The sequence below is a fragment of the Mya arenaria genome, chromosome 17 (assembly GCF_026914265.1).
Source record: "Mya arenaria isolate MELC-2E11 chromosome 17, ASM2691426v1".
NCBI lineage: Eukaryota > Metazoa > Mollusca > Bivalvia > Myida > Myidae > Mya > Mya arenaria.
The window spans coordinates 43,868,790-43,882,889 of NC_069138.1; the positions used below are offsets into that span (position 1 = coordinate 43,868,790).

The 14,100-nt window shown below is 38.1% G+C and overlaps 1 protein-coding gene across 1 annotated transcript; it reads left to right on the forward strand.

Moving 5' to 3' along the window:
* Nucleotides 1-410: 410 nt before the first annotated feature.
* LOC128223515 (uncharacterized) lies at nt 411-6,813 on the forward strand. The gene is made up of 2 exons (XM_052932793.1): nt 411-807; nt 6,419-6,813. Exons 1-2 carry the CDS (start codon nt 411-413, stop codon nt 6,811-6,813), a joined length of 792 nt encoding a protein of 263 aa, XP_052788753.1.
* The last annotated feature ends 7,287 nt before the right edge of the window (nt 6,814-14,100 follow it).

Sequence of the window (14,100 nt, forward strand, 5' to 3'; positions counted from 1 at the left end):
TGTTATGATTGTCGTCGAATCACTTGCTATACGAGGTTTCATTGTAAGTACAACAATTCGGGTCTTAGAAGTACAGAAAATTAGAAAATTAGAAAATTAACCATCAAATAAAAAGTTGTCTTGTTTTTATTCACATTATCATTTAAGAAATAGTATGATTAAGATTCCACAATTATTAATTGGTTTGATTTAGCTATTGACCAATGCAAAAAAATAAATAAATTATAATTTCATTTATTATTTTATAAAATGCTGATGCGTCTGGTTTTAATTCATTTTCGAATGTATAACGTGTAACACTTTTACTGGTACATTAACTTCTAAAGTGATATATAAGAGGCTTAGAGCAAACCTGTTTGCAAACGACGATTCGTTGCTACAACAATCCGGAGAGAAAATTTACCCTGAAAATGTATTTCTGCAAACGTGTTCGGGAATTATTTGTCATAGTTCTCGTCATTGAATCCTCTCTGTGTGACGTGAATGAACCGCGATGTTACAGCCGGTTTGACTACGACAAGAAAATGATGGAGAAATTGGTTAGAACTGAGATCAAGATGGAGGAACTTCTCGGTAAATTAGAAGTTATGGAGAAGAGACACAACAGCGTTGAAACTAAGGTGGACAATTCAGTAAAGGAAATTCACGATCTGGGAAAGAGACACAACAGCGTTGAAACCGAGTTGGACTATTCAAAGGCTGCCGTGGAAACATTCGAAAACATGACAAAATCTGATATAGGCGGACTTGAAAAATCAATCGAAATGACCGATCAACGTCTCGACGCTTTGTTCACAAATAATACAGGTATTTAACAAAGAAAAATAGTTTGTTATAAGCAAACTGAGTTGCGGAAAATTAAAATGAAAAAAACAACAACTATTGTTAATGTGATTTTAATGCTAATACACTATTTACTATATCTATTAGAAACGTTTACTTTACAACTCAAATATGCAAGAAATTGGGTAGCAACGTTATCGAACATTATTAACTTTCCCGCTTTTCATAGATACAGTACACATAAAACCGAAACAATAGCTCAAACATTTTTTTTAAAAATCATAATACAATTTTATATTTCTTTTATGAAAATAGTGGTCACTTTGCTTGTTCATCAGTTTTAATTTATACCATAATTGTTTGAGCTCATCAAATATGTTAATATATTTAATCGGATATTCCTTACCACAAGGAAATCATCTGACAAGAACTTCATCCTAAAAGCCATAGGCAATAAGCCCACACACACAATGCGCAAGGGACAATCCGTATAAACCTTACCCACATGTACAAGGGGCATGACGTATATACTCTTCCTACAACTACAAGGGAAACTCCGTATGTACTGTACCATAGTGTACAGGGGGCACTCCCTATGTACCGTATCTGCAAATACAATCGGCACTCCGTATGAAGTGTATCAACATGTACAAGGGGTACTCTGTATGTACTGTACCCACATGAACACGGGGTACTCCGTATGTACTGTACCCTCATGTACAAGGGTACTCCGTATGTACTGAACCCACATGTACACGGGGTACTCCGTATTTACTGTACCCACATGTACAAGGGGTACTCCGTATGTACTGTACCCACATGTACACGGGGTACTCCGTATGTACTGTACCCACATGTACACGGGGTACTCCGTATTTACTGTACCCACATGTACAAGGGGTACTCCGTACGCATTGTACCCACATGTACAAGGGGTACTCCGTATGTACTGTACCCACATGTACACGGGGTACTCCGTATGTACTGTACCCTCATGTACAAGGGGCATTCCGAATATACTGTACCCAAATGTTTAAGAGGCACTCCGTATGTACCGTACCCACATGTACAAGAGGTACTCCGTATGTACTGTACCCTCATGTACAAGGGGCATTCCGAATATACTGTACCCAAATGTTTAAGAGGCACTCCGTATGTACTGTACGCACATGTACAAGGGGCACTCCGTTTGTAATGTACCCAAATGTTTAAGAAGCACACCGTATGTACTGTACGCACATGTACAAGGGGCATTACGTACGTTGTGTACCCACATGAACAAGGGTCACTCTGTATGTACTGTACCCACATGTACAAGGGGCACTCAGCACATACTGTATCCAAATGTACAAGGGGATTCATATGTACTGTACCCACATGAACAAGGATCAGTCCGTATGTACTGTAACCACAATATTAAGAGTCAATCCTTATGTAGTGTATATACATGCACAATGGGCACTCCGCATGTAATGTACCCACATGTACAAGAGGCACTCCGTATGTATTGTACCCACGTGTACAATTGGCACTCTGTACGTAGTGTATCCACATGTACAAGGGGCACTCCGCATGTACTGTACCAACATGTACAAGAAACACTCTTAATGGACTGTACCAACGTGTACAAGGGGCACTCCGTATATACTCCACCTACAAATACAAGGGAAACTCCGTCTGTACTGTACCCACGTGTACAAGGGAAACTCCGTATGTAATGTACACACATGTACAAGAGGTACTCTGTTCGTAGTATACCCACATGTACAAGGGGCACTCTGTACGTAGTTTACCCACATGTACAAGGGGCACTCTGTACGTAGTTTACCCACATGTACAAGGGGCACTCTGTACGTAGTTTACCCACATGTACAAGGGGCACTCTGTACGTAGTATACCCACATGTGCAAGGGGCACTCTGTACGTAGTGTACCCACATGTACAAGGGGCACTCTGTACGTAGTTTACCCACATGTACAAGGGGCACTCTGTACGTAGTTTACCCACATGTACAAGGGGCACTCTGTTCGTAGTATACCCACATGTACAAGGGGCACTCTGTTCGTAGTATACCCACATGTACAAGGGGCACTCTGTACGTAGTTTACCCACATGTACAAGGGGCACTTTGTACGTAGTGTACCCACGTGTACAAGGGGCACTCCTTATGTACTGTACCAACATGTACAAGAAACACCCTGAATGGACTGTACCAACATGTACAAGGGGCACTCTGTATTTTCAGTACCTACATATACAAGAATGTACAATGTACCCATATGTACAAGGGGCAGTCCGTATAAACTCTACCCACAACTACAAGGGAAACTCAGTCTGTACTGTACCCACGTGTACATGGGGCACTCCGCATGTACTGTACCCACAAGAAGAAGGGGAACTCCGTATGTACTGTACCCACATGTACAAAGGGTACTCTGTATCTACTGAATGCACATGCCAAGTGGCACTCCGTATGTACTGTACCCGAATTAACAAGGGGAGCTCCGTTTGTACTGTTACCACATTTACAAGGGACACGCGGTATGTTCAGTACCCACATGCCCAGAGGCACTCCGTATGTACTGTACCCAAATGTACAAAGGGGAGCTCCGTTTGTACTGTTACCACATTTACAAGGGACACGCGGTATGTTCAGTACCCACATGCCAAGAGGCACTCCGTATGTACTGTACCCAAATGTACAAAGGGCACTCCGTATGTACTGTACCCACAAGAACAAGGGACACTCAGTTTGTACTGTACCCACATGTAGAAGGGGCACTCCGTATATCCAGAACCCACACGTACAAGGGGCACTCAATATGTTTAGTACCCACATGCAAAGAGGCACTCCGGAGTGTATGTACTGAACCCACATATACAAATGGCAATCCGTATATGCGTTACGCACATGTACAATTGGCACTCCATATGTTCAGTACCCACATGCCAAGTGGCACTCCGTATGTACTGTACCCGAATTAACAATGGGAGCTCCGTTTGTACTGTTACCACATTTACATGGGACACGCCGTATGTTCAGTACCCACATGCCAAGAGGCACTACGTATGTACTGTACCCACATGTACAAAGGGCACTTTGTATGTACTGTACCCACAAGATCAAGGGACCCCTCGTATGAACTGTACCCACATATTAGAAGGGGCACTCCGTATATCCAGTACCCACACGTACAAGGGGTACTCAGTATGTTTAGTACCCACATGCAAAGAGGCACTCCGTATGTACTGAACCCACATGTACAAATGGCAATCCGTATATGCTGTACGCACATGTACAATTGGCACTCCGTATGTTCAGTACCCACATGCCAAGTGGCACTCCGTATGTACTGTACCCGAATTAACAAGGGGAGCTCCGTTTGTACTGTTACCACATTTACAAGGGACACGCCGTATGTTCAGTACCCACATGCCAAGAGACACTCCGTATGTACTGTACCCACATGTACAAAGGGCACTCCGTATGTACTGTGACCACAAGATCAAGGGACTCTTCGTATGTACTGTACCCACATGTAGAAGGGGCACTCCGTATATCCAGTACCTACACGTACAAGGGGTACTCAGTATGCTTAGTACCCACATGCAAAGAGCCACTCCGTATGTACTGTACCCAAATGTTCAAGGGTCACTTTGTATATACTGTACCCATGTGTACAAGGGGCACTGTGTATGTACTGGACCTGCATGTACAAGGGACACTCCGTATATACTGTACCCACATGTACAAGGGGCAATCCGTTTGTACTGGACCTGCATGTACTAGGGGCACTCTGTATGTACTGGACCTGCATGTGCAAGGGGCACTCCATATGTACTGGACCTAAATGTACACGGGGCACTCCGTATGTACTGGACCTGCATGTACAAGGGACACTCCGTATATACTGTAACCACATGTACAAGGGGCACTCCGTATATACTGTACCCACATGTACAAAGGGGCACTCCGTATGTACAGTACCCACATGTACAAGGGACACTCCGTATGTACTGTACCCACATGTACAAGGGGCACTCCGTATGTACTGTACCCACATGTACAAGGGACACTCCGTATGTACTGTACCCACATGTACAAGGGGCACTCCGTATGTACTGTACCCACATGTACAAGGGGCACTCCGTATGTACAATACCCACATGTACAAGGGGCACTCCGTATGTAATGTACCCTCATGTACAAGGGGCACTCCGTATGTACTGTACCCACATGCACAAGGGGCACTCCGTATGTAATGTACCCTCATGTACAAGGGGCACTCCGTATGTACTGTACGCACATACACGAAGGGCACTCCTTATGTACTGTACGCATATGTACAAGGGTTACTCCATATGTACTGTCACATAAGTACAAGGGGCACTCCGTATGTACTGCTTCAACATAAACCGTATGTAGTGTACCCAAATGTATTACAAAGTTGAACAGTTGGCCTGAATATTTAAAAAAGGTTCTTGTACACTGTGGTGCATTCAATGAATGTAAATTCAAATGCAAAACAAAATATTATTATAACGGTATAATAACGCATTTGTCTGTGGTGTAGCAGATACCTTTATGCTGGTGAACAAAAATGTACATTTCGTTAAAGCTACATTCTAATGAAATTTAAGAACAATTCTGCATGTTTCAAACTCAATTGAAAACACACGACCGATAACTATAAATCACTGGTGCTTAAGAATCAAAATGTCTTTCTTTAAACGTATTTGTCTTCTCATCTTAAAGCAAGAAAACTTCACCTGAGACAAAATCGTTAAAGGTACTATGTTTACTTTGAAAAGTCATTATCAGGTATATACCATTTTGACAAATTGTTCTGAAGACCATCTTTGAAATTCATTTACACTATAAACATCGGGGCGCTAAAGTTCATTGCTATTAAACAAAAACAACGAACCGAAGACAAAAGACTATCTACGTTCAAAGCTACCCAACGTACATGCTCTTTATCCTAGCCGTATATTTAACAGAAAAATAGTTAATTTTAGAACACTGTCATATTTTTCAATCAAAGGCATTTAAAAATAATAATATCATTCTAACCAGTAATATACTTGGTATTACCTGATTCATACCATTGGATGGAACCTACACACGTCCTCAAAGTACGTGAGATTGATTACGTTGAAGATTAAAGGTTAAATATACTAGTAAGAATTGTGAATATATAATTGTAACATATTTCAGAATATCTTAATCCAGTGCACACAAGCTTTATTATTTAAATCCAGTGCATATGAGCTGAAAATAGTAAAGTCAGTGGTCATACGAGCTTTTTAATTTAAGTAATTGTACACGAGCTTTATTATTTTAATCCAGTGCAAATGAGCTGTATTATTCAAAAACCAGTAAACACGAGCTTAGTTATTAACAAAACAGTACACATGAACTTTATTATTCAAACACCAGTGAGCACGAGCTTAATTATTAAACAAAAAAGTAAACACGAGTTTAATTCATTACATACTAACTATAAATATGAAAGAGTGGGAAAACATGCTGTGTGAATATACCATGTAACTGTCAAGTGTTATCTAAAAGTGTGTATGTTGTATTTACATATTAAAAAGGTGAACGAGTATTACGGGTTTTGTATAACTTCAGAGAGTAAGCTTCAATCTCCCGTCGCCTTCTTCGCCAGACTTTCGACTAGCTTTACATCATCCGCTGGACAGACGCTAGTTTTCGACTCCGTGACCACAGACGTTGGCGGCGGTTACAACCCGGGGACAGGCGTGTTCACCGCCCCGGCCGACGGTCTCTATGTCTTCTCCATCACTGTCATGGTGTATATGACCACGTCGGCGACTTCAGCTCAATTTATTTTAAAGAAGAACAACAATACTGTAATGTGGCTTTATGCAAGCGAAACGGACAGTGTTTACGAGACGGCTTCAGGAACTGGCATTCTCTCCCTGGAGGTCGGAGATACAGTTCATGTTACAAATAGAGAAAGTGGACGGTATATCTATAGCGAATACACGTTCTTCTCGGTTTAAAGTTGTAGTTTGGTTAAAAGCTTACGTTTTGTGCATTTTAGTGCTAAGCCACGTCGCGCAATACTAATATTAACACTGCTTGTTTAATTGCAATCAAGAACAAAGTGCAAACCTGAGACCCAATTGTCAGTGAAAAGCCATTACGACTTACGAATAGAACATTTAAGATGGTCAGTGTCGATGCCTTATTGGTTGTTCAATAAAATGATTTTTTTTTAATATATTGAATTGAAACATCATAATAACAATGATAGAGATTTTCGTTTTGTTTTCAGGTATCGTATGTTTAGAAACTTGCAATGAAAACTGTTGTACCATTTATTTAATCTGAAGGATGAATGCTTTTACAATTTTAAAATCGTTCTGCTCTAAACTTATTTAAACACAAGGCAGCGAAATGAGTTTTAAATGTTGGGTTCTTCAGCGTTTCTTTTATTGGAAAATAGATGCATGTGAATACATATATACTATAATATACTAGAAGCTTATAAAAAATAATAATCTTATTTTATATAAAAAAAGTAATTGAATTCGTCCGCTTAAAACATTCTCACGGCTTAATTACGAATACATTCTGCCTCAAAATTAACTTTTATTTAAAAGTTACAAAATTTATAGCTCTACCAAAGTGTAATGGATGTGATCCCCGAGTGAACTTATAGACAACCAATGTTCGATCCCTGCTGTAGACGAAATATTATGTTCTCATTTTTAAGTTCTGAGTGTTTTTTATCATCATATATAAAACAATTTTTATGTCTGAACTAATCACAGACGTTATACTAATTTTCAGAAGTTATTTTTTTGATTAAATGAAAACAGAAGCTTATGAGACTTTAATAAAAGTATGCATAAAAGCCCCATTAAAAGGAAATGATTAGGCAATGAAACACATTTTTTTGGTTTTGTTGGAATAGAATCAAGGGTTTCTAACAGCTGACAATGCACAGTAATGAAAACGTAGCCGGGTTACTTTTTGAGTACGTGGTAAAGAGGCCTCAACCCCATTTAAAATCGTTTCCAAAGTAATTTATATTCATTTCAAGGTACTTTCTAATATTTGTATGCAAATAAATGCCTAGGCAAAAAACAATCTTTAAAACTGTACAATAGTCTCAAGCTCTCTCCTAATTTCAGGACTAATCCTGAATTTTGAAATCCATGTAGAATATACACCATTTAATCATACATATGACCAATAATATATATTGATGAACCAGGTTGGCTTGCTAATGTTAACTAACTAAAAAACCGGGATCGACCTGCATGTTGACTAAAATATGTAATATACAGTTACATAGGATAGCCACGGTGGCATTTCCATTCCATTTACTACTCAAGTCATTAAGCCGTTGATCTAAATTCATGCCCAGGGGGAGAGGGTCTTTTCACAATACCTTTAGATCATCCGTACAATTATTCCTAATGATTTTATTGAATCACTGTTTTTGGGGTATAAATGTGGGCCCATTAAACAATGTTGAACAAGACTTAACATCATTTATTCTATTAATAACCAATAACCAATATATACAAACTTCACATTACATTAGCAAATAACAACATTTTAATCATAAAGAAAGTATGATACAATATGAAACTTTGAAAGCATTGATGGGGTGGCTATAACAATTATGATATATGCACAAAAGTGAAACATATATTGCAGAGGAAACTTCTGTTTTTACTTTAATGAACATATATTAGCTTATATTGCCTCGAAATCAGTCTATTTGAACGTATGATGCAGAAATATTGTCCAGAACTCTGGTGGCCATCATGAATCATGGCCGTAGATGATTAAAGGACCATCATGTATCCTGTCCATAGATGTATGACAGACCAGCTGCTAAGAATGCTGGAGTCTGATGTTTGATGATGCCTGTGTAAGTGATCATTTTTTACAAATCCAAAATCAATCCTATGTTATGTCTTAATACAGTTGCATAAGATGTTAAACTGATTCAGGTAGATTTATATAAGTCGTTTCAAACTTTTTACTAAAAGCAGGGTTATTTATTATTATGAATGATCGTCATATTAAAGTACGTTTTAATTATATAAGAAATTAGATTTATCCATAAAATGTTTGTACTAAACACGGATGAATAAATAGTATGTATTCCGACATTTTTCCAATGTCCGTTTTAGGTTCAGTTCAAGGTGGCATTAAAATGGGTTTAAGGGCAATTATTTTGAACAATCTTTCTTATTTATATTGAATATAAGGAAAAATATATTTTTACCTCTTCGCTCGCTTCGGTTTTTATGAAACCTGAAAAAAAAATTTTTCGCTCGCGCGCTCAAATGTTTTTTGGCAAAAATCCGAGGAACTAAATATTAATTTGGTGTGGCCTTATGGGACTTTAAAAGTATGCATAAAAGTCCCATTAGAAGGAAATGAATAGGCAATGAAACACATGTTTTTTTGGTTTTGTTGAAATAGAATCAAGGGTTTCTAACAGCTGACAATGCACAATAATGAAAACGTAGCCGGGGTACTTTTTGAGTACGTGGTAAAGCAGGGTAAAGAGGCCTCGATTCGATTTTAAATCGTTTCCAAAGGCATTTATATTCATTTCAAAGTACTTTCTACTATTTTTATGCAAATATCTAGGCAAAACAATCTTTAAAACTGTACAATAGTCTGAAGCTCTCTCCTAATTTCAGGACTAATCCTGAACTGTGCATTGCAGAATATACACTATTTAATCATACATATGACCAATAATACAGTTTGATGAACCGGAATGGCTTGATGCTGTTGACTAACTAAAAAAACGGGATCGACCTGCATGTTGACCAAAATATGTAATAAACAGCTACATATGATAGCCACAGTGACATTTCCATCCCATTCAATACTCAAGTCTTTGAAGCCACTGGGTTGATCTACATTTATGGGCAGGGGGGATGGTCGTTTTCACAATACCTTTAGATCATCCGTACAATCATTCCTTTTATTGAATCATTGTTTTTGGGTATAAATGTGGGCCCATTAAACAATGTTGAACAAGAATTAACATCATTAAACTTTTTAATGGCCAATAACCAATATATTACAAACTTCACATTACATTAGCAAATAACAACATTTTAATCATGCAAGAAAGTTTGATACAATACGAAACTTTGAGTGTATTGATGGGGTCGCTATAACAATTAAGATACATACACAAAAGTGAAACATATATTGCAGAGGAAACATCTGTTTTTCATTTACTGAACATATATTAGGTTATATTGCCTCGAAATCGGTCTATTTGAACGCATGATGCAGAAAAAGTGTCCAAAATTCTGGTGGCAATCATGAATCATGGCCGTAGATAAATAAAAGACCATCATGTATCCTACTCATAGATGTATGACAGACCAGCTGCCAAGAATGCTGTAACTGCTCCAATCCCTGCCACTGTAAAACAAATGAATACGTTACTAATATGAATATTACATTGGTGTTAATGTTAATTTAAGTTGACGATATTGACCGCTTTTTATATAAAAGTTCAATCATTAGAAAAAAACACTATTTCCTATCTGCTTCAGTATATCCTTCGGAGTCGCACAATTATGACCTAACCCAGGGTCTTGAATCAAAACTGAGACTATTTTTCAGCCGAAGAGAAGCAAATCTGCACACTTATTAAAGCCAGAGGTATGAACCTAAAGCTTACTGCACATAAGCCTATTATCAATGGGTTTTAAGTAATGACAAAGGTTAGATATTTGAAGGACAAGAATACCAATTCTATAACCATTCTTGGTCAAGGATGTGATTGATCTGGCAGCTAATGGGCTGAAACCATTTCAACCATGGGCTTTTGGGGTGCTTAAGGACCCAGATGGGGGTTAAAGAAGGTGAAATACCATACTGCAACAGCGAAACTGGTTTTTAAGAAGCCTTTTTGAAGGCTTTATTTAGAATGTTTTAGAATTCTCTATTTATGCCATTTATAGTAAATTAAAATTAACAAGATTCTCAACAAATTGGAGAGAAAGGTCATATAAAGGATTGTTTTTTTAGTATAGTATGTTCTACCATCTGGAACATTCTCATATAAGAGCAAACTTTTCTGACCTTTGGTCTTTGGGAAAGTTTAAGTTTTTCTTTAAAATATTATTATAAAAGTATTTTAACATTTACACAAGTAATATATTATTTCTAAAATCTTGGATTTAATTCAATTATTCTGTCAGGATTTCACTTCAATTGTTTTGTTGGGGTTATCCTGAAAGTGTTTTTGGATTTAAAAAGTATTCATATATAGTGTGTTCAAAATAACAGTGAATATAAATCTATGGCTAAAACAATACCAGGATCAATGAAGATATTCTGTAAACCTTTAGACATGATTCTTTACTCTAGGTTATAGTAGTTACACATCCACATTGCTTTTTGTTGTCCGTCCGGTAATGAGTTTGAAATTCGTAGCAATATGACCCAAGATTCAAAGTAAATGAACTACTAAACAATAAACCGGGTTTATATCACACCTGCCATACCTTTCCTCTACCGATATGGAAACCAACACTTACTCATGTAGTTTCTCATTCCCGGGGAACCGTTGGAGTTGTCACCCTTTACCTCTCCTGACTCTGTCTGCGTGACAATCAGCTGGCTGCAGTCCCCCTCGGCTGTAACAGTATACAAGCGGTGACAGAGATGAAACAGGATAGAAGATGTATTAGGTAGAACCGTGAAATATTTGAAAACTAATTCATTGTACCATTCATCTACTGACAGTCAAAAACCCATGTGTCAAAATAAGCAAACCCCCACAAAACATGCATTGAAAATTGCTATCCAAAGTAATGCAATTTATTTATAAAAGCTTGTTCATAGACGAAGTTTAGGTTTCCAGACTTGTTCATCGAAAATTCTTATGGTATTTACCAACATGCATCTTTAAGTATGTGTTCGTGGCATGGAGTATGTCACTTACTTGGTGGTTGGTCATGCAAGAAGTCAGGGTCATCCTCATCCAGCTTAAAGTCGAGAAGTTCCCTGACAAGACCTTTAATCTCAGATGCTTTCTCATCTAGAAACATGTAGTCACATGAGCTGTAGACTGGTGCCGGCAGAGGGAAAAACACCCGCATCGGTGTGCTGTACACCTCGTGGCTTTCTGTACTGAAACTTGAGCTGTTGAAGATGTGTACTCATTTGAAGGAAACCCTGCCTCTGAGTGCTTTTACCTCGTGGCTTTCTTTAATAGAACTTTGGCAGTTAAAGCCTGGTACTTACAAGAGAGAAAACACCCGCCTTTGTGTGTTGTATACCATGTGCCTTTCGGTACTATAACATGGGCAGATGAAGTACCCGGCAGAGGGAAAACCCTCGCCCCGGAAAGTACTTCGTGGCTTTCTGTTATTAAACATTGGCAGCTGAAGACTGGTAGTCGATAGAATAAAAAACACCCGCCTCGGTGTACTGTTTACTCCGTACTGTGTGTAAACATGAACATGATAGCAAACAGCTTAACAATGATATTCTACCAGTGACCAGTAATATTTCTTAGTGAAGTTCAAAGGCAAGAAGGGCATAAGGACGGACAAAGACACAACAGTATGACGCTCCCGAAATCTTTGGTTCGGCGAGGTTTAACAAGCAAAAGTGCATGCATAAAAAAATTAAAACATTTAATATATATGCTCTAATATCAGCTATTTTGGTATGACGCGGTATATTTATGTTTTATAAAGTCAGAAGATGTCCCAATTTGAAAGACACCGACATTGGAAAGAAATCTAAAAAAATAACTTTAGACAAAAAAGTGTTAAGGTTTTACAACATTATTGGAGGAGGTAGTGGCTGTCAACCGCCATGCATGGCTGTCAAATAACGCAGATCTAACAATAGGCAAACACAAACCTCACAGAGCTGTTTACTTCTTGACAAATGATAAATTCACTGTAAGACATTATTCACTATAATGATCCTGACAAACGGAAATGGAACTGACACAGACCTTAGAAATACGTTAATAACCAATTTTAACATAAGTCACCCAATTAAGTCACTTGTCTGACAGTAATTTGTTTATGGCCTTCTTACACAAGCTGATTTCTATATACACCATCATTGCTTCATTTTCAAAAAGCTTGGTTGCTTCCCTAGCGCTTTCCGTATTTCACAACCATAGGTTATGTGTAAAACAGTGGGATTCCCTAACACTACCTAGTGCACATACCGCACTAAAATGTCAATCCTGGAAGATGCATATAATTAGGAATAATAGGTCCTCATGAATAACAAAAAGCAGAACTCATGATGCAAAGCAAAATGAATCACTGCACCTTTTTCATTTGTAGCCTTCATACACAAAGAGTATGTAAACATACTATACTTACCTACATCCTCCTCCACAACTTTGAAACGTCCGAAAGCAGCTCACAACTGGACAGCACACTACAAGCAATGTCCGTACGCATTGACTGCATGTACAAAACATACATACCAGTCACCAAATGCCAGGCTGTTGGTACCATCGCATTATAAATATTCAAGAGGACAGTAATGATCTTTAGTAAATGGAAATTCATGTATTTTACTCCATCATAATGGTAATTTCAAATATATAAATATATTCAGATACAAACAGATATGTTCTAAGCCATTATCCGTATATTTTAATAAAGTATAATCATTCGTGACTCTTTATTATCCATAAAGACTATGCCGATGTTTCCCGATACTTCACAATAAGTGTTGAAGCCGCCAACATATGTGACCAAGATAACTCATTCCGCCAATGTTTTGTAAATCGCCGCCGATGGTAGCCCAAGTCATGACATTGAGAGCAAGCCTTTATTCATAAAACAATGGGCTAAACATATAGCCAACCTGGCCACATCAGCGGGTTTTCGAGTATTGTAAGATGCTGTCACCGGTTGATATTCAGTTTCAAATGTGTCTTATGCCACTTGGGTTCTTAAAGTGTTTGTTTCCAAAATGTCTTTACATGAATTGAGCCTCAGGCTTGAGCAGGAGCACCAAGCTTGAAGGAACCTGAAGCAATAATCGGCCCTCGTGACCTTGATCTAATAGAAAAAATCGAAATATTCGTTTCAGTGCATGTTTAGGGCATATGTTTTCGTCTAACTAGACATACAAAAAAACAAAACTGTTTTACCAATCTTTAATTTATCACTAATTAGTAATGTAGCGGGGTTGCAATCTTGTCTAAAACTTTTTTGTCATGAACGTTCCGCCCAAGATTAATTGGGGTGTAATACAAATTGTAATATGGTTATCTTGGGCAAATTGTATTATTAAGCATGTCAATT